The sequence below is a fragment of the Caretta caretta genome, chromosome 10, assembly GCF_965140235.1.
Source record: "Caretta caretta isolate rCarCar2 chromosome 10, rCarCar1.hap1, whole genome shotgun sequence".
Lineage (NCBI taxonomy): Eukaryota > Metazoa > Chordata > Testudines > Cheloniidae > Caretta > Caretta caretta.
In genome coordinates this window covers 51,691,863-51,714,267 of record NC_134215.1, presented here as the reverse complement: position 1 = coordinate 51,714,267, position 22,405 = coordinate 51,691,863, and the positions used below count along the sequence as shown (strand labels likewise).

At 42.2% G+C, this 22,405-nt stretch overlaps 1 protein-coding gene across 7 annotated transcripts in view; it reads right to left on the bottom strand.

Annotated features, from left to right (window-relative positions):
• The window catches only part of HERC1 (HECT and RLD domain containing E3 ubiquitin protein ligase family member 1), a 215,851-nt gene that overhangs the window by 134,914 nt on the left and 58,532 nt on the right, over positions 1 to 22,405 (bottom strand). For all 7 annotated transcript variants that reach the window (XM_048867260.2, XM_048867261.2, XM_048867267.2 and 4 more), the window contains exons 8-16: positions 19,344 to 19,471; positions 17,691 to 17,835; positions 17,424 to 17,595; positions 15,864 to 15,998; positions 8,715 to 8,880; positions 5,476 to 5,601; positions 2,378 to 2,599; positions 931 to 1,083; positions 620 to 752 (exon numbers count right to left, since the gene is read on the bottom strand). In XM_048867260.2, the coding sequence (XP_048723217.1) occupies positions 620 to 752; positions 931 to 1,083; positions 2,378 to 2,599; positions 5,476 to 5,601; positions 8,715 to 8,880; positions 15,864 to 15,998; positions 17,424 to 17,595; positions 17,691 to 17,835; positions 19,344 to 19,471 (1,380 nt within the window). The remainder of the gene's footprint in view (positions 1 to 619; positions 753 to 930; positions 1,084 to 2,377; positions 2,600 to 5,475; positions 5,602 to 8,714; positions 8,881 to 15,863; positions 15,999 to 17,423; positions 17,596 to 17,690; positions 17,836 to 19,343; positions 19,472 to 22,405) is intronic.

The following is a 22,405-nucleotide window of genomic DNA, read 5'->3' as shown; positions in this document are numbered from 1 at the left end:
CGGGGCGGGGAAGGGGGGAGAGAGTGTGACAGGGAGTGTGTTGTGTGTATGTGGGGGGAGAGAGTGTGGGTTTTTGGGGGGCTGAGAGCATGTCAGCATGCTGTCTTGTAAGTTCAGACAGTAGCAGATTCCTTCCCCCCAAGACACACCAGCAGCAACATTCCACAGTAATGGCTTGCTTTGTCCCGGAGCAGATAAGCATGCCTGATGTCAGAAAGGGAGCTTTGAAAGGGGATATCCACATTCCTGCAGCCGATTCCAAAACAATGAGAAGAGTGGCCACTTGACTTCAGGGGATTATGGGACGTTTCTGGAGGCCAATCTCATTCACACTGATGCCTGGACATTTCAGCTGGGGCACAGCAAACTTCATGCTTCTCATGGAGGTGGATTACCAGGAGCACTCCAGCTGCAGAGTCCAGGCATTCTACGTGCCTTGCCAGTGTGGACGCGTCACGAGTTAGAGTGCCCGGGGCTGCTTTAATGTGCTCTAACTTGCAAGTGTAGCCAAGCCCTCAGAAGCAGTTGTGGTACCTGAAGTTACTTTAAACTCTTTTTTAATTAGTATATTTCAAGTTTGTGGTACCTCTTTAAACTTGACCTTTTTAGCAATATATACCTCTTAGTTTTTCCCCAACACTGCCATTCCAAGAACTTTCCTTAAGAAGAGTTGCAGAACGTGAATAGGTATCTGTAGCATGCGGCAGTAAAAGCTGGAGGTGTTTGTGTAGCAGTGCCACACTGCTAGAATTCTGGAAAAAAGAGAAACTACTTATAACAAAATAATACAAACGTATTTTAGAAGGTTTCATCATGTATTAGACTAACTTCCAAATACACATTATTCAAATCTTATCCTACGTAGATGCTCACACAATGAAGAGGAGTAATGTTATATTTCCAGAAGATATGACCAAAAAGCCCACGTACCTCACTAACACTGTTGATATGACAATAAGCCAGCAATTGTTTCTGCAGTGAACACAACAGCTCATGAAGATGAGCAGGTTGGCTGTTTTCAGATGATGATGTCCCAAGTAAAAACTTATCACTATTCTTTTCCAACTCTCCAAAGGCTTGATCCTAATTAGACAAAAGGAATAATCACATATTGTCCATTTTAAAATATTATAATACTCTTAGTATCTTAAAATGAAACTCTTTCACCTCCAAATATTTACAGTTGGGATTTACAAAAGAACCCAAGAAAGTCAATGGGAACTGGGCTCCTTACTCTCTTGGGTTCATTTGAAAATCCCAGCCTACATAAATTTGGACAATCTGAAATCACAATCATTGAGATTTTTATAGCAGTCACTGTGACTGCTGTTATACAGTCAAGTATTTCTATTCTAAGGAGATTTTCAAAAGCACAAAGGACAGACAGGCATTAAGAGCTAGACACCACACATCTTTGTGCCTTAGAAAATCTCCCCATGAACCACAAAATCCAGAGATATGCAATTGGACCTTTAAAATTTGTTCTGGGCTGACTGCTGACACATAAAGGTTTAGAAGAACATGTTAACATGATTAGTATTTTTCACTGTCTAATCTGGAGTGGAAGGGAAGAAAAATACCAGTTCAATTTTCACATAAGAATTCAGAAAGAAAAAGAAGTTAGCAGAGTTTCAGATACAAAGTTTGGTAGGGATTCAACTTGAATGTAAACTGCTCTGGGCTTGTCTTAGATGGACAGATAGTGCATAGTAAGCTGGGGTGTAAATCTATAGCGCTAGCATTCCATGCACTAACTGTCCATGCGGTAGCACGGTCCATATGGACAGTTAGTGCACAGCACACTCATTCACTGTAGATTTACACCCCATTTTGGCATGCACTATCTAGACAAGCCCTTTAGGGAAGACCCTTAAAAACACCTGTCCACCTCACAGCCTCAGACACAGGAAGGCTTTGTCTGAGCCAGCAGTGGAAAGAACTCCAAGAACCTTTCAAGGATTGTCCATCTCTTCTACCCCACCTACTTCTGGGTTTGGGGAGAGGAACTTCTCAGCTGATAGGCTGCATAAAAGAGTGCAGCAGAAGCCCACTGGCTCACACAAATCTGGAGGGAGGATTTATGAACCCTTTTCATCTGTCTGGGGCACCATCCTGCATCTGGGAGCAACTATATATAAACAGAAGTCAAATGCAACAATAAGTATTACAACAATAATATCGGACCCTTAGTATTAGGGATAGTAAATTAGTTTTAGTCCTGTTTTAGGGGGGAAATGAGGCTAGTGCAGGTTCCTGTTGCAGGTCTCTTGAACAAACATTAAAGGAGGAACATAATTATTTTACCCAAACGAAAGAGAATTTTTTAAAAATAACTTGATTACTACTATAAAAAATTAAAGACAAGCCCTAAACATACCGTGTAAAATCCTAAATTTCTTAGCAGAGTCTTCATTAAAATTTCAGCTAGATGAGTATCAGGATGGCTGCTCTGGACACCATATGTTTGATCAGAGAGGTTTCCATAGCCAACACATAGTGAGGAAACTTCTGTTGCATCAGATGGTGAACTATAACCAAGTAGCGAGGCTACATGGGTATGATCTTGCAAACTCGTCAGAATAATATCCAATTGCATTCTCTAAAGGAAATAATAAGATAGGAACAATTGTTCTTGTTAGACAACTTGTTAGACAAAGTAATGAACTTTAAAAGTTAGAAATTTTTTCCTTTAAAACACTTGGGTAATGTAATCACCTGCTAACAAAGTTTGATGACTAGCTTTCACTGCAGATTTTCAAAGATAAGCACTCGATCAATATACTGGACTAGATGACAGTCTAAAGCAGGGATGGGCAAACTTTTTGGCCCGAGGGCCACATCTGGGTATGGAAATTGTATGGTGGGCCATGAATGCTCATGAAATTGGGGTTGGGGTACAGGAGGGGGTGTGGGCTCTGGATGGGGGTGCGGGCTCTGGGGTAGGGCCAGAAATGAGGAGTTCAGGGTGCAGGAAGGGGCTTTGGGCTGGGGCAGAGGGTTGGGTTGTGAGAGAGAGATCAGGGCTGGGCACAGGAGGGGGGTCAGGGGTGCAGCCTCTGGGCAGCGTTTACCTCAAGCAGCTTCTCGGCACACACGCGTGGAGCAGCCTTCGACCCCGCTACCTGGCTGGAGCATGGGAGCAGGGCAAGCCCCAGACCCTGCTCCCCAGCGGGAGCTCGAGGGCCGAATTAAACTGGCTGGAGGGCCGGATGTGGCCCACAGGCCATAGTTTGCCCACCCCTGCTCTAAAGATATCTAGGATGCTTTAGAGAGAATTAACTCAATATTCCCATCATTCAGGGGGACAGAACAGATGCCAGACTAGATCCTCCTCTCCAACTCAGTCTTAAGAAACTGTGGCTAACAAATTCACAATGCTCTTCATAATGACTTAGCAAAACAACAGTATAAATGAAGCTCAAGCAGAAAAAATTCAACAAATTTGTATTATTTATGGCAATTGTGAGGTCTAGAGGTTTAAGCGAACAATTACAAACCACAGAAGAGAGCACATAACTTCATGGAAGAAGATGAAAAAAGCAACTTAGAGTCACCATATCCTACAGTCAACCTTTTCCAGCTTTGTATTGTGGTACTCTCAGTACACAAGGTTTTGTAAAAGACAGAATGGGTAAAGGAAAGAAGAATTTTGTTTTTAAACACTTTTCACTACAACATTTAGTGTACTGCTCATGTCATACAATTTAGAATGTAAGAATCTTCTTTTAATCTGTAGACCACACTACTTTTGCTAACTGTATAATCAGTGTCAGACAATTACTAGGCATAACCAACAGTTACATTGTTAAATATCCTTGGTGTCATCTCAGCATGTTGGAATCAGATTTTACAGAGTTTTGTACAATTCTCAATGCATTAATAAATAAGGTATCCATGCAGTATGCCCATATTTTAGTTTATTCTGTCTGTAACATCCACCTTGTCATAAATTATTCACTTGATTCAGTGCAGCCTTTTGAAAGCCAAAACTGCCCATTAAACTGCCTATATTTAACCCAGCCAAGCTTCACTCATCTGACTGTACGATATCCTAACTTATGCCATGCTTCCATATAACTTTGGACAAATCTCATACTTAAGTTTTAATTCCTTTGACCTAAAAGTGAGAGTTACATTAACAAAAGTACACTAATGTGGATGTACTTATGAAATCCTTTAAACCTATCCCAATGCCTTTGTTCTGAGATGCTCCACACTGCTTGTCTGTATGCACTGTAATCACTATCAGTTAACAGGGGATAAGTTAAATTATAAGGAGTAGCGAAAACTCCAGTCTACTAACTATTATACAGGAGGTCAGGCTAGATGGTCACAATGGCCCCTTCTGGCCATATAATCTATAAATCTATGAAGATACCAGGGTTCTCAGTTTGTGCTGGCCCTAGTGTACTGTACTTTGAGAAACAATCTTCCAGTTTTGTTAGAATTCGTACTCATAATTCTGACATCATTCTAGTACACTGTATACTCCATAGTACTCAAGTTTAAAGGCCGTGATTATCCTATGTGACAGCTGCCCAATGTTATTTTAAACTTAAGGCTCAAATGCTGAAGACCCACAGTTCCCATCCATTTCAAATCAGGGAAAGGTCTTTTTGTTCTGTGTCTGTAGCATGCCTAACACAATGGGGTCCTGGTCCATGACTAAGGCTCCTAGGCACTACAGTAATAAATAACTAAAACAAACAAACAAAGGTCTGTCTTTAACTTCCCACTCTATGATGGGGTGGGCAAGAGGAATGTCTCAACAGGATATTCCCCACTCCTCAAATGAAGCACTGCTAAATGTAACTCCTCTGCCCAGCAGTGAATCACTAGGCCTGCTTTTCTTCTTTCCCACAAGGAAGGAAAGGTATACAGAGAACCTGGTCTGAAGCACACTCTACTCCAAGATACCACTGTAGCTTATGCTCACTCATTTCACTAATAGAAGTATAGGATCTTTACCACTGGGGTTTGGGTTATAAACATTATGGGGAAGGATAGCCATCCACACACACTGGATAGCTGAGATTTAGGCTCCTGGACTACACACCCCGTGAGGAGTTAAAATTTGTATTCTGTTCCTGATTCTACGATTGACTTGTTGGATGACACTTGGCAAGTCATCCAACCCTTTTGTGCTAATCTCAGTTGCTCACATTTGTAAAAACAGGGACAGTAATACTTATCCACTTTTGGAAAGTGCTGTAAAATCTATGTATAAAAAGCATTACACAAGTATTCTGATTATTAGTACAGAACCACAAGATCTAATTCCAGCACTTTTCCTTACTTTTGAAAAAAGATTTAGGGCACCGGCAACATAAGATTTTTAAATTTACATTGTTCAGATTTGTTTAATTAGATTGGCTCTCAACAGCAATTGACCTTCAAACTGCTCCAGGTGTATCTTCTAATATAGGTATTCACATAATTACTTTCAAAGGGTGACATAGTTTTACAAGGCCTTACCTGTCCCTTTGATAAGCTCTCCCATCTATCAGGGCCTTGGGGTAGAAGAGAATGCAGCAATTCCATTCTTTCTCGCAAGGGAGGCAGTAGCATAGTTGCACCTACTGACAGAGTCTCAATTACAACCTAACATGAAAGGAGAGGGGGAGACAACACTTTATATTTTGAAATATTTTTCTATCAACATAATGGCTCAGAGACTCATTCACCTGCACATCTACTCATTTGATAGATCCCATCATGTGCCATTTCCCATCACGAAAGCTTATGCTCAAATAAATTGGTTAGTCTCTAAGGTGCCACAAGTACTCCTTTTCTTTTTGCAAATACAGACTAACACGGCTGTTACTCTGAGACCTCAAAGAGAAACTGCAGAACTAAAATTCATTTGCAAATTTAACACCATTAATTTGGGCTTGAATAGGGACTGGGAGTGGCTGGCACACTACAAAAGCAACTTTCCCTCTCCTGGAATTGACACCAACTCATCAATTATTGGAAGTGGACCACACCCACCCTGATTGAATTGGCCCTGTCAACACAGGTTCTCCACTTGTGAGGTACCTCCCTTCTCTTCATGTGTCAAGTATAATAAATGGTTGTATCTGTAAGTTTCACTCCATGCATCTGAAGAAGTGGGTTTTTTACCCACAAAAGCTTCTGCCCAAATAAACTGGTTAGTCTTTAAGGTGCCACCGGACTCCTTGTTGTTTTTGTAAATTTGGTTAGTGCACTAGCTTTTCTTATTTTCTAGGAATGTGTGTTCAAACCCTGATTGAGCCCAAACTGATCACAAATAATAGCAAATTACTTAATTTCTTCCTAGTTCTTTCAAAATACATCAGTAAACCACCCAAATATTAACACAATTTGGTATGATTGGTAGTCCCTGCTAAAGAGAGGCCTATGGCTGGAAGAGCAGTTTTATGTATTTAAGATGTAGGACAATATCCACACATCCTAACATACTGCATCTTTCACTTGTGTCTTTTTAAGCTTTTTAGAGCAGAGACTTTATTTTTACCAGTTTACACAGCACCACCCACACTTGGCTCAAATCACAGTGGTGCCCTAATGGATAGTAAGGCTGCTTTGAAAACTGCACCTAAAGCGGGCCTAAAATTCCACCCTATAATTACTTTAGTCTCAAAATTTAACAACTCACTCAAGAGTGATTTATTTCCACATAATTTTTTGTTCAAAAAGATTCTAACTTCAGCAGAGGAAAGAGTTTGCAAAATGAGCTAGTGCTGAAAATTCAGACTTCCTCACTTTTTCAGACTAGTACAACTACAGAACCAGTGTCTTGACAAATTCCAAAAATTACACAATAATAGGACCAATTTAAATTTAAAATAGGGCTGTCCATTAATCAGTTTTAATCGCACTGTTAAACAATAGAATACCAATTGCAAATTATTAAATATTTTGGATATTTTCCTACATTTTCATATATATACACACACACACACAAATATATAGTATTCTGTGCTGTAATTGAAATCAAAGTGTATATTATTTTTATCACAAATATTTGCACTGTAAAAATGATAAAATAGTATTTTTCAACTCACCTCATACAAGTACTGTAGTGCAATCTCTTTGTAGTGAAAGTGCAACTTACAAATGTATTTTTTTTTGTGTTACGTAATTGCACTCGACACAAAACAATGTAAAACTTCACAGAGCCTACAGGTCCACACTGTCCTACTTCTTGTTCAACCAATCGCTAAGACAAACAAGTTTGTTTACATTTCCGGGTGATAATGCTGCCCTCTTCTTATTTACAATGTCACCTGAAAGTGAGAACAGGCATTTGCATGGCACTTTTGTAGCCGGCATTGCAAGGTATTTACAAGCCAGATATGATAAACATTCGTATGCCCCTTCATGCTTCGGCCACCATTCCAGAGGACATGCTTCCATGCTGATGACGCTTGTTAAAAATATAATGTGTTAATTAAATTTGTGATTGAACTCCTTGGGGGAGAATTGTATGTCCCCTGCTCTGTTCTACCCGCATTCTGCCATTTATTTCATGTTATAGCAGTCTCGGATGATGACCCAGCACATGTTGTTTGTTTTAAGAACACTTTCACTGCAGATTTGACAAAACGCAAAGATGGTACCAACGTGAGATTTCTAAAGATAGCTGCAGCACACGACACAAGGTTTAAGAATCTGAAGTGCCTTCCAAAAAACGGAGAGGGACGAGGTGTGGGGCATGCTTTCAGAAGTCTTAAAAGAGGAACACTCTGATGCAGAAACTACAGAACCTGAACTACCAAAAAAGAAAATCAACCTTCTGTTGGTGGCACCTGTCTCAGATGATGAGAATGAACATGAATCAGTCTGCTCTGCTTTGGATGGTTATCGAGCAGAACCTGTTATCAGCATGGATGCCTGTCCCCTGGAATGGTGGTTGACGCACGAAGGGACATATGAATCTTTAGCTCATCTGACACACAAATATCTTGTGACTCCACCTACTACAGTGCCATGCGAATGCCTGTTCTCGCTTTCGGGTGACTATTGTAAACAAGAGGTGGGCAACATTTACTCCTGCAAATGTTAACAAACTTGTTTTTCTGAGCGATTGGCTGAAGAAGAAGTAGGACTGAGTGGACTTGTAGGCTCTAAAGTTTTACAATGTTTTGTTTTTGAGTGCAGTTTTTTTTTGGTACATAATTCTACATTTGTAAGTTCAACTTTCATGATAAAGAGATTGCACTACAGTACTTGTATGAGGTGAACTGAAAAATATTTGTTTTTTACAGTGCAAATATCTGTAATCAAAAACAACAATATAAAGTGAGCACTGTCTACTTTGTATACTGTGTTGCAATTGAAATCAATATATTTGAAAATGTAGAACATCATCCAAAAATATGTAATAAAATTTCAGCTGGTATTCTGTTTAGTAGTGCGATTGAAACTGCAATTAATCGTGATTAATTTTTTTGAGTTAATCGCGTGAGTTAACTGAGATTAATTGACAGCCCTAATAATATAGCTATATAAGTACGATAAAAAAGCCAACTGAAGTTATACTGAGGTTCAGATATCTATTCATCATCAATAACTATTTAACAAACTGGCTCAATTTACAACTCAAAACTGGATTTTAAATCAGTAAATCAAATATTGATAATAATAAGGTACCATTTTTACAAAATATCTTTTCTGATCTTAACTATACATCAAAGAGAACTGGATGTGAATTAAATAAAATTACTTACTTCCTGTATTTCATCTGGGACAGAGGAGTCCATCAACCTAAACAGCAAATTCCGAAGTGGGCCTGCCTGCCTTCCAAGAATGCTAGTAGCTACTCCTCCAGCTAACGCAAGAGCAAGATGATTAGAAAGTAACTTCAGGCACAACTTGAGGAAATTGTGATGTTCTCTGCAAAACAAAATGTTGTTGTTAATCTTGCCTGTAAATCAGCTTTGACAATACAAGTTTAGGTCCCATGGGGGAACCGGGTCTTATACATGAGAATATAATCTTTCCAGGCCTCTCAAAAATCTTATTGATGTTCTAATATAAAAGACCTGAGGGTGGAAGGCCGAGATAGCTGCTAGGTGGACCTTTATCGAGCTAATGGCCAAAACCTTGCCGTTTTAGGCACAAAAGATAGACCAAGATATGCAGGATTGAAGAATGCATCGGCGAAACTGCAGAACCAGACCAACTAGAGAAACACTTCCACTTAGAGAGGCAAGTAGACTTAGTAGATAGTATTCTACTATCCAACAGCACATCTTGAAACTCTTTTGAACACATTTGCTCCCTAGAATCTAACTATGGAGCATCCATGCTGCTAGATGGAATGTCTGCAGGTTTGAATGGCGCAAGCGACCAGAGTTTTGAGAAATCAGATCCGGGTCCAATGGAAGTGGTATCAGCTTTCACCAAAAGGGACAGGAGGTTGCTCGACCAATGCAACAGGAAAGCATCTGTCATGGAACCCAGACTGTGACCCTGTAGGGAACAAAATTGCTGGCATTTCCTCTTGTATCTCACTGCAAACAGGTCTACCTGGGGACTCCCCCAGAGCTGGAAAATGGATCTGGTTACATCAGAAGGGACCACTCGTGGTGACTCGTAAATGACCTGCTTAGATAATCTGCCAACGCATTCTGTACTCTGAGAAGGTAATAGACTTTGAGATAAATTGAGCTGGCAACGCAAAAATCCCATAAACAAATTGCATCTTGGCAGAACAGGGATGAGCAGGCCCCTTCTTGTTTGTAGAAACAGAACAATGCTGCTGTGTTGTCTGTGACAGTGAGCAGGCGTCTTCCCTTGATATGGGGTAGAAAACCTGACATGCCAGCCAGATAGCTGCCAACCCCCTGATATTTATGTTAAGAGTTAGGTCCTTTGTGAACCATATCCCCTGTGAGTGAAGGAACCCAGACAAACCCCTCAACCTACGGCAGATATATCCATTACTAGCATTAGCGATGGTTGAGGAGGGACAAATGGAACTCCTATGCAGACGTTAGTGGGGTTCGTCCATCAATCTACAGTGTCTAAAATGTGAGGGGGGGGCCCTTGACCATAGTGGTCAGATGGTGACAGCACAGCAAAAATACTGAGGCCAGCCAACCTTGTAGAGTCCTCAGATACAATCTGGCATACCAGGCTATATATGTACAAGAGGCTGTTTGTCCCAGACGCCTCATACAATTCCATACGGTTGTGATTGGGTAAGTCTTGAGATCTAAAATGATGGATTGAGTTGTCTGAATCCTTGTCTCTGGAAGGAAAAAAATGGTTACCTAACTCTCTAACTATTGTTCTCTGAGATGTGCTGAACAAGTCCATTCAACTGTAGGTTTGTGCATGCCTCATGCACAGCTGTCAAAGATTTTTCCCTTAGCAGTACCCATCAGGGCAGGGCAGGGCAAGGGCCCTCTGGTGCCTTGTGCCACTGCACGCATGCATAAAGAGGCACGCTGCCCCCAATCTTCCTCAGTTTTTTCACACCAGAAAGACTCTGATAAAGAGGGGAAGGCAGGCAGGTCATGGAATGAACATGTGCAACGCATTTTGAAGAACAGTTACAGAAAAAGAGTTTTGCTTCTTCGAGTCATTGCACATGTCCATCCTACTGTAGTGATTCACAAGCAGTTCAAACTGGCAGGGGGCTCAGAGTCTACTTAAACAAGGATTAAAGGACAACTTGTCCAAACCTGGCATCCTCTCTGGATTGATGAGATATGGCATAGTGAGAGGCAAACGTATGGAGCAATGCCCATGTAGCTGCCTTACATATATCCAGAACTGGAACCCTAACCTGCAACCTGGTTGAGTGAGCCATTACTCTACTCGGAGGTGTGATGTCAACCAGCTGGTAAGATAAACAAAAGCAGCTGGAGATCCAGGCGGAGATCCTCCAAGTTGAGACTGGTTGGCCCTTTACTCTATCTGAAATGATGAAGAAGAGTTTAGTCGAAGACCTGAATGACCTAATCCAGTCTTGATAAAAGGTCAAAGCTCTTCTAACATCAAGAGTATGAAGCATTTCTTTCCCTTTACAGGAATGACACTTTGGAAAGAACGTTGGTAGATAATCTCGTGATTTAAATTCAATTTGGAAACCACTTTAGACAGGAATTTAGGGTGAAGCCAAAGTAAAACCTTGTCCCTAAAGAAAATTGTATAGGGAGGCTCTGACACTAAAGCTCATAGCCAAGGTTATGGCAACAAGGAAAGCTACTTTCACTGACATGTGTAACAAGAACAAGTTGCAAGCAGCTCAGGGGGTGGGGAACATCAACTTTGCTAGTACTAAACTTAAGCTCAACTGTGAAATATGATAAACCTATAGGTATAATCTGAACAAATCCTTCAGAAACCTGATGGACATGGGGTTTGAAAAAAATTGATCCGTTATCCACAGGTAGATGGAAAGCGGATACCACTCCCAGATGAACTCTAATCAAACTAAGAGCCAATCCTTTAAGAACAAAAGATAGTCCAAGATGTGGCTAATCAGATCTTGAGCTAGAGGAATGCGCCTCTGAGGGACCAGGTATAAAATCTCTTCCATTTAGCAAAGTAAGCAGACCTAGTGAAGGCTTCCTGCTATTCAGTAGGACTTCCTGTATCCCTTTAGAGCAAACTTGTTCCAAAGTTGTCACCCACAAAGAATCAACACAATCAGCTAGAGAGCTTGAAGCCTGGGATGAAGAAATAAACCGTTGTGCTGGGCGATAAGATACACCTCTCTCAGGAACAACAGTTGAGGTCTGACTGATTTTCAACCCTATTAGCGATATCAATGTTGATGGGGCTATGCAGGGGCTATTAGAACAAGGTGAGCAGAATCTTGCTTACCTTTGGATAAGACTTTCAGCTGAGGCCCCCTCGGGGAGGAAAAAGATGACTTGTTTTTTCTTGCTGCAAACATGCCCACTTTGGGAGTTCCCCACTGCTGGAATATGGATCTGGAAATGCCCAGTCAGAGAGATGACTTGTGGTGGCCTGTGAACAACCTGGTCAGGTGGTCTGCCAGAGAGTTTTGAACTCCTGGAAGGTAAGGTGCTTTCGGGTTGATGGAACTGATAATGCAAAAGTTCCATAGGAGGATTGCTTCCTGGCATAACATTGTGGATCAGACCCCTCCTCGTTTGTTTACATAAAACATAGTTGCTGTGTTGTCCATGAGCACCAATAAGTTCCACGTCCTGATGTGTGGAAGGAATGCCACGTAAGCTAGGTGGATGGCACAGAGCTCCCTAACATTTATATGGAGTCAGATCCCGGGGAGACCAACGCCCCTGACTCTGAAGGCAACCTAAGTGAGCGTCAGTTGTGGAGGGGCAAAAGGAACTCTCTTGCAAACATAAGCAGAATCTATCCACCAGTCCAGGGAGGATAAGACCCCATGGGGATACTTGAACCACACTGTCTGCATAACAACAGGCTGGTGAATACACCGAGGCTATCCAACCCTGTAAATGCCTGAGGTGCAGTCTGGCATGCTGTATCTCGTAAGTTCATGCTGCCACGTGACCTAGAAGTTTGAGGCAGTTCCAAACTTTGATGATAGGATGCACCTTTAGACCTAGAGCAATAAGACACAGCTTGGAACCTCTGCTACGGTAGGAAAGCCCTGGCTTTTGTAGAGTCCAGGACTGCCCCAATTAATTCTATTCTTTGTACAGATGGCAGGACAGATTTCTATGCATTGATTAGTAGCCCCAGTACATCAAAAGTGGATTGAATACTGCCAACGCTGGAAAGCACCTGAGATCTGGACCAGGCTCTTACTTGCCAGTCAGGTAAGGAAACACATGGACTCCTAACAGTCAGGATGATGGTGCAGAGGCCATGGTCCTAGCAGCCGAGTCAGCTGCATACAAATCAGCCTGCAGTGAAGTTCTTCCCATCAACTTCCCTTTATCGACCAGAGAAAGGAACTTCTGCTTAGTCTCCTCAGGCAACTTGTTCTTAGATTTTAGAATAACATCACAGATCTTAAAATCATATCACCCTAATAAAGCCTGTTGGCTGGTGATTCTAAGCTATAACCCTGCCATAGAATACATTTTTCTCAGCAAGTCCAGCTTTTTTGCATCCCTTGACTTAGGGGTAGATGCCGGATTCGCCTAGCACTCCCTCTCGTTGGCAGCCGAGACAACCAGTCACCCTGGAGGGGCCTGGGAATAAAAATGCTCAAAACCCTCGGTGGCCACAATACCTGCACTCCACTAGCTTTGCTGTGGGAGGGAGGAGAGTTTGCCAGAGAGCCTTGTTAGGTTCTAAAATTGCTTCATTAATTGGCAGAGCCACTTGAGATGGAGCAGCAGAGGCATCGACGAGGCAGTGAGAAGATTCCCTAACTGCCTCCACCTGAATATCTATGGCCAAAAGCCCCCCATTTTTTAAGAGCTCCTGGTGAGCCTTGCAGTCATCAGGAAGAGGCAAAAACACCCCCAAAGAAACTGCTTCATCTGGAGAGGAGGATGAAACTAGCCCAGATTTAGGCTGTGCCTCCTTGGTTAGCTGTCCTGACAGATGTTCCTCAACACTTTCTTCCTGCTCAGTACCAGACTCAGTAGCAGGTTCAGGAGGGGATCGATGAGTTGATTTCCCACGTCTATCCAAGGAAACTGAATGTGACTGACATAGGGAGGATTCAGAAGGGGAAGGAAACCCTGACTCACAAGTTCAGAAAGGCCAGTGAAAGAGTGCTGGACCCTAGTGTCACAGGTCACATGTCCATGTCTGCACCAGTTTCAGGGTCTTACAAATACCCCAAGTGGTAAGGTCTAGGACAGGCGTAGGCAACCTATTGCACGTGTGCCAAAGGGGGCATGCGAGCTGATTTTCAGTGGCACTCACACTGCCCGGGTCCTGGCCACCAGTCTGGGGGGCTCTGCATTTTAATTTAATTTTAAATGAAGCTTCTTAAACATTTTAAAAACCTTATTTACTTTACATACAACAATAGTTTAGTTATATATTATAGACTTATAGAAAGAACTTCTAAAAACATTAAAATGTATTACTGGTACGCAAAACCTTAAATTAGAGTGAATAAATGAAGACTTGGCACACCACTTCTGAAAGGTTGCCGACCTGTGGTCTAGGAGAAGAGTGGCAAGACACACTTTGCACCTGGGAAACATAGGAGTCAACCTCCAAGTCAGAAGAGTTGCTTTCTCCTGACCACAGAGGGGCCAATCCAGTCGGCTCTGGGAACTGGTGCCAGGAGTCCAGGGAAAAGCAAAGACAAGACATTATTGCTTGCTTACATCTCTACAGTACCAAAGAATAAGAGCTCCATAATGGAGCTGACTTGATGCTGGGCACTATACTGAGGAAGCTGAAGTCAAGCCGTCTACCGCTACAGGAGGAGTGATCTCCTGCACTACTGTGGAGACCGGCACCAATAAGCTCAGCAAGCCTCTTGCAGCTTGAGGGTGAAGATGGTACTGGGACAGTCTCTGACTGGTAGACAAGATATATAGATAGTGCCAAAGATGAAGAAGATGCTGCTTTGGACTCTAGACTTGATAGTGCCTAGCTCAGCACCACAATCAACGGTGTCAACCCAGCTGATCGATGAGTTGAGGAGTGCTTTGATTTTAACTGCACTCTATTCAACACTCTGTTCCCTTTCTTGGAAGGCTGAGGGACCAGAGAGATCTGCCTCTCCCAGCAGTGTCCTTGGAAGCCTTCTACTTTTTCCTTGGCAGTGGTGATGGAGAGCAGTGCCGCATCAGACTTGGTGCATGTCTCACAGATGCTGAAGTTCTTGGTACCATCTCTGACCGAGAAGGCGCTGAAGGTGGTCTCAGAACAGCCTCCATCAAAAGAAACTTCAGCCTACCCTCTCCATCTTTCTTAAGCTTGAAGTTCTTGCAAATCTGGTACTGATCCCTAATATAAGACTCATGCTAGCACTTCAAACTAGAGTGCGGGTTTCTCACAGGCATGGGCTTAAAGCACTCCAGACAGGGCTTGAATCCCAGTGCCCAATGCATCCCTTGGTACCAATAATGGAACCCCAAACTTGGCGAACTGAGAATAGACAGAGGAGGATAAGACCCCATGGGGATACTTGAACCACACTGTCTGCATAACAACAGGCTGGTGAATACACCGAGGCTATCCAACCCTGTAAATGCCTGAGGTGCAGTCTGGCATGCTGTATCTCGTAAGTTCATGCTGCCACGTGACCTAGAAGTTTGAGGCAGTTCCAAACTTTGATGATAGGATGCACCTTTAGACCTAGAGCAATAAGACACAGCTTGGAACCTCTGCTACGGTAGGAAAGCCCTGGCTTTTGTAGAGTCCAGGACTGCCCCAATTAATTCTATTCTTTGTACAGATGGCAGGACAGATTTCTATGCATTGATTAGTAGCCCCAGTACATCAAAAGTGGATTGAATACTGCCAACGCTGGCAATTAACTCAACAAATACTAACTAACCCTAATGACTAAACAAATATGTAATTACATGTAAGAAAAAACAGCTGAGAGCACTTGTTAAAGCAAAGCCGACAGATTAAAACAATCATCACAGGCAGTAAGAAGGAACTGAGGGGGGCCAGGGGCAGCTCCTCCCTGAATACATGTATGCAGTGGCTTGCTACTGCACAAGGCACACAAGCTACCTCGATGTGTACCACTGAGGGGTAAAAATTTTGACAATGGTCCTTGGGATGTACACACACCAAGAGCGGAATGCACATGTGTAATCACTCAAAGAAGAGTAGTTTGATTTTTGGCATTGAAAAAAATATTGTATTGCAAAACAAAATATATCTGAAATGCAAAGGCTGTTTAATCCAGGAAACCAAAATCCCAAATCTTTACTATTAAAAACAAAAACACAAAACCAAATATGTATATACTGTATAGATACCTTGATGAAGGGAAAGGAAGAGGAGGAATCTCACTGTTAATTTTATCACAGTACCGCTCAAGAAAGGAGCGCAGATGGGAGAAGGTACTTTCTTCCAGGTCTACACAATAAGGTCTGTGCCATGCAACAACTTGTCTGGAATCAAACATAAGAAATGCATGAAGTACACTGAAATAAATGTACATGTAAAACATGTAAAACATGCAACTATCTGTATAACAAATTAACAGTTACAGTAAATTAATATGGTTGTCACGTCAAGGACATTATCATTGCATTCATTGGCAGCAGGGACACTTGCTGGGATTATCTGGGTTTCTCTCACTTAATTCTCTGCCATTGCAGGGACCTCAGTCCCTCCTATTCTCTGCCTGTGGCACATAACCGTTTAGTCTCCTGTGGGCTATAATACATAGGTCTAAGTTTGGTTGTTGGGTTCAGTGACTCTGAGTAGTGTTGGTGGCCTGTGATATACAGGAGGTCAGACTAAATGATATGGTGGTTCCTTCTGGCTTAAAACTCTAAGGTTTTGGCTCATAGCTTGACCTAACAAAACAGTTATCTGATTGGGGCAGAAAATCTTCCTGATGCTTGTAGCTAGTTTCTCTTTTTTCTGTAAATGTCTCTCTGAATCAAACACTGAGCAACTAAAAAAAATTTGTGCTTTTATGGGTACCTCAAATATAGGGACATGGGATTTTTTTTTAAGCTGATTCTTAGAGGAGCTGTAAAACATTCTCAAAACTAGTTTGGCATCATGAAAGTTACTAATTAACTACAGAAATTTTGACATAATACTGACAGTTTGAAGGGATGTAGTCATTTGATGTTATATGAAATTAACTAATTTTTGAAATTCCAATTTCCACTATAGCTCCCTTTAAAACAGAAGGTTTTGAAAAAAAAATTCTGTCATCCTTAAAAAAATTGTTAAGAGTTTCTCTAGTTCTATGTTGCTTTTTATCAGGGTCTTCTCTGTTAAACTGCTTCAGCTTCAAGCATGGACAAGGCCTAACAAACAATTTTTAAACTGATTTAGGTCAACCAGAGCAAACACCTACATGGACACACTTATTTTGATGTTAGAATGGCTTATTTCAGTTAAGTAATAACAATTCCCAATTAAGTTAAACTAAAAAAGCCTCTCAAACTGAAGTGTGTCTATCCTTGAGGTTTGTTTACACAAGACGTGAGACATTTTTTTCCTTGCTAATAGATTATACAGGGAAACAATGTAACTGACACAAAGTGCTATCATATCCACAAAATAAACAAACTTGAAAAACAATTATTTTTCAACTTTTCAGTTTTATTAACCTTAAATGTTCTTTGTCCAATAGTAGGTACAAAGCTTTCAGAGAAAATATTTCTGAATTGACAGTGTCCCTATCTGTTATAGCTGTTAAACACGAATCACAATGATAAAAAAAACCAAAACAGAAAATCTTTAAAGCATTATAAACAGAACTATTACAATACTGTGATGTACAATGCTGTTAACAAGTACAATTAAAAATTTTAACATACATCAGGTTATTTTTATAAAATGTAGTATTTTACCTGTCCCTTGGAAGGGCTGTCCAGGCAAGGCTATGCGACGTGCCAGCTGAAATCTGTTGAATTGCTATTCCGTCTAAACCACTTACTTTCTTTGGTTTAGTAATGGGACCAGTGGAATTTCCCTGACCGCACTGTCCCATGGAATTGTTACCCCAAGCATAAACTTCATTATCTAAAGAGACAATCAAAGAAGGAAATAAAATGTGTGGCTCAGTGTCTTTTAATCAAAGATGATTATAAACACCCTATATACCATATTTATATTACCATGAGAAAGTGCCAAACAATGGCTGTCACCAATTGAAGTATCAACTATTCTTGTAGCAGCCAGCTCTTCAATCAGCTTGGGTCTAAGAGCAGTAGCTTCTGAAGAACCACAGCCTAGGCATGCACCACAGCCCCACGCATATACCTAAAAACACAAATATACATATAGGTTTCAAACACAATATTATTGGTATTTGTCAAGAGACAGAGCTACAGAAGACTGTGTGTGTGTAATTACTGCAATTATACCTGTAATTGCACAAGCAAGTTATGTATGTATACTTGTATTTATGCACTCTGTACAAATCTGGGCTCTGATATACCCACTTATATAAAAATTCCTGACTGCTTCATAAATTAATTATACACATTATGCCACGGAAAATTCTTCGGGATAACAATTCTCCAATATACAACACAAGAAAAAATATTTGAGAAATTAAATGACCTCAAACCTCCATAATTTCCAAAATCATCATTACACATAAGCTATAAAAGATTATTCTCCTGTTTTTAGTCCCAACATTATTTGGTATATAAAACATCCTGTTGTGGGTAAATTTAATCCAGAATTCCTTCCCATTTGTAGGCTTATATTTCATTCAATCACACCTCACAATACCTTTACAAACAAATCAAAACAAATACTAAAAGAGTTGCAATTACATGTTAAGTAACTGGGGTTAAAAGAGATTTTAGTAAGGGTGATGGACAAATATGGCTGTTGAAATTTAGCAAACAATGCAACAATAAAAATGTATCTGAAATATATGTATAAACCTTAAAAAATTATTTTCTTTGGTTATCAAGACCCTTGGGACCACAGACCTTTTCTTTACTATCTGACATGGACAGGAATGGACTGCTGAATCCGGGCCCAAGTACATATATGGCTTTATATAAACAATGTATTCAAACCTATTACTATATATGCTGTAATGTTCATTAAGACTATGAAATACTCTATATAACAGCTCCACATTTCTATTACCCTTTAAAAGAGAACCTTTGCAAGACTGGACCTTTGGTGTTTTGCATTTATAATACAGAAATGTATACTAAATATACAGATAGAAATTATAAACTGTAGTTCTAGTCTGTAAAGATAAACATATATTCTTTTTCTATATATATTATAATCTTGGGAATTTTTTCCCTATAGACTGAAGAAGTCATGTGGCACTTGAATATTATACTACAGCTATAGTATATTACTGGAAAACAGAAATAATTGTTATGTATGACAACTACGATTATAAACTATGATATTAGTTACCACTTGCACCAATTTTGATCTTGAGGAAGGATGACAGCACTGCATGAATTATTGTGGGATAGATCCTAGATATGTTAATAAAGTTGTGGCCTAGTTAAACCACACTCCTGGTGTCTTGTCTTTCTTCCAGCTATGCTTGGAACAAATTATACTTCTCTAAATTGTATTTCTCTAAACAGAGCATCTATGCTAAGTAAAATTTTACATACCTGTTGTATAACATTTAAGATTTATTTTGGTTTTAAAGTGTCTCAAAGGCGTATATTCCTTTTCATAATTTTAACCAAAATAATAACCATACACATTTAAATAACAAGTCTCAGGCATCTTGTCAAACAGCAAGACTGTCGTTCAAGTGAAAATATCTTTTTGCCTACCTGTCCTGTTGATGTCAAGGCAAGTGAAGATTGGCTCCCAGCACATACTTTGCGAATGAACATTCCTTGTAAAGCTTCTATAACTTTAGGTTTATATACTCTATTGGTATCACCATGGCCGAGTTTACCTATCAGACAGACACATAAGGTAATATTAGACAAAAGTAACCTGCAGTTATGACAGTTATGTGAAGATTTAACTTCCCAAACAAAAGCCTTTTAGATTTCTAAACATTTGCCTCAGTGTTTCTCTTTGGTAGGTAAGTGTTTTGCTTTATTTTTAAATTACTTTATTGCTATTCAGTAGAAGGAAGCATAGAGGTTGTAGATGATGTTTACTGAACACACACCTAGCAGACTGAGTTTTTTCACTAATGTGTTGCTTAGCTCCTCATTTTGTGATCTGTCATTTACTTAAGTCTTCTTAAATGTGAAGCCTTAGCATGTTTAATAAAACAAAAATCCAACTCTATTTTTTTTTTTAACTTAAAGGATGGCCTGAAAAGTTTTTCTGAAGTTTTCTAACAGTCCTTCATACGTTAATATGTCTGTTTTTAAGCCCTTCACATAATTTTAAGGTTTTCTGTCTTTTCTTCCTCAAAGTTTCTCTTTTGAATTCAGCCCTTTGCCCTCAGAAGTTCACATAATGTCATTTTCTGTGTAAGAGCAGTTGTGACCAGGTGTATAAACCCCACACTAGACCTGAAGTTAAAGCGCAACCATAGGCCCAAACGACCCAGCCCAGCTGCAACTGCAGAACATGTTTCAGATGGAGGAGGGAACTTAAAAGGAAAACAGACAGTTCAGAAGGGGGTTGAACAGGCAGGGAGAAGGACCTGCCTTGGGAGCTGCTGCAAAGGGGTGCTACAGGAGCTTTCATCTGGAGAAAAGGAGCCTAACTGCTCTGCCCAGACAGAGCGAAGGACAGGACAGTCCATATCTTTCTCTTTTACTGGTCCACCACAGTAAAAAAAACTGTTACTTACTTTGTCATAACTGTTTTTCGAGATGTGTTGTTCACGTCCATTCCACATTAGATGTGCGCGCACTGCATGCACGAGTGTCGGAAACTTTTTCCCTTAGCAGCTCCCATTGGGCCAGCGGGCCCCCTGAGTGGCACCACTGCGCCCCACATATATACCCCCGCCGGCCCGACCCCCTCCAGTTCCTTCTTGCTGGCGACTCCGACAAAGGGGTAGGAGGGTGGGTGGTGGAATGGATGTGAACAACACATCTCGAAGAACAGTTACGAGAAAGTAAGTAACCGTTTTGTCTTCTTGAAGTGCTTGTTCACGTCCATTCCACATTAGGTGAATTACAGCTTACCTCTGGAGGATGGTAGGAGTCACGGAACAACTGCTCGGAGGACCGCTCTGCCAACTGCCACGTCCTCTCTGGCCTGCTGGTTGACCACACAGTGGGTCGTGAAGGTGTGCACCAAAGACCAGGTGGCTGCTCTGCAGATCTCCTGGATGGGGACCTGTCCCAGGAACACTGTGGAAGTCGCCTGCGCCCTGGTCGAGTGGGCCGTGACCACCGGGGCGGGAACACCTGCGAGCTCATAGCACGCCCTGATGCAGCTTGTAATTCAAGACGAAATCCGCTGCGCCAACACTGGGAGGCCTTTTAACCTCTTGGCCACAGCCACAAACAACTGTGCGGATTTGCGAAAGGGCTTGGTGCGCTCCAAATAGAACGCCAGCACTCGACGCACATCCAAGGTGTGCAAGCTGCAGTGACTCGGGTCCGTATGGGGTTTCGGGAAAAACACCAGCAGACAAGTGTCCTGGCCCAGATGGAATTGGGACACCATCTTAGGGAGGAACGTGGGGTGCGGCCGGAGCTGCACCTTGTCCTTGTGAAATACCGTGTATGGTGGCTCAGAGGTGAGGGCCCTCAGTTCGGACACCCTTCTGGCCGAGGTAATGGCAACCAGAAACGTCACCTTCCAGGAAAGGTGGAGGAGAGAACAGGTAGCGAGGGGCTCGAAAGGGGGTCTCATGAGTTTAGAAAGGACCAGATTAAGGTTCCATGGAGGGACTGGGGGGCGGGAGTACAGAAACACCCTCTCCAACCCTTTAAGGAACCGTCCCACCACTGGGTGGGAAAAAACCAAGCCCCCGAGAACCCCAGATGGAAGGCAGAGATGGCCGCCAGGTGCACTCTGACTGAGGATGGGGTTAGCCCTTGCTGCTTGAGGTGCAGGAGGTATTCCAGAATGGCCTGCACCGGGGCCTGGCCCGGCCGCACCTGTTGGGGTTCACACCAACACGAGAACCTTTTCCACTTGGCCATATAGGCCGCCCTGGTAGAGGGCTTTCTACTGCCAAGCAGAATTTGCTGCACAGGAAGGGAGCACTGGCTCTCCAGGGCGTCTAGCCACAGACCCTCCACGCCGTCAGGTGCAGTGACTGCAGGTTGGGGTGGAGAAGCTGCCCGCTGTCCTGAGTAATTAGGTCCCAGTGTAGGGGCAGGACTACTGGGGCGTCCACCAACAGCTCTAGGAGCTATGTGTACCAGTGTTGGCAGACCCAGGCTGGGGCGATGAGGATCACCGCCGCCCTGCCCCTGCGCACCTTGAGCAGGACCTTGTGCACCAAGGGGAGCAGGGGAAAGGCATACATCAAGCTCCCTCTCCACGGGATCGCAAATGTGTCCGCGAGTGAGCCCGGGCTGTGGCCCGGAACAAGCAGAACCGCGGGCCCTGGGCATTGGCCCTGATGGCAAACAGATCTACCCGGGGAAAGCCCCACCTGCGGAAGAGCGAAAGCATGACGTCCGCCCAGAGCGTCCACTCGTGCATGCAGTATGACCTGCTGAGGGAGTCCGCCAGCTCGTTCCATACTCCCGGGAGATTGCATAGCCCATGCGATTCATCTCGAGGCATCCTAAGGCCCAGAGGAGGAGAGCCTCGCGACAGAGTGGCGAGGAACGAGCCCCGCCCTGCTTGTTTATATAAAACATGGCAGTAGTGTTGTCTGTGAGAACTGTCACGCTGCAACCACTCAGAGTGGCATGAAAGGTCTGGCAGGCGAGACAAACCGCCCTGAGCTCCTTCATGT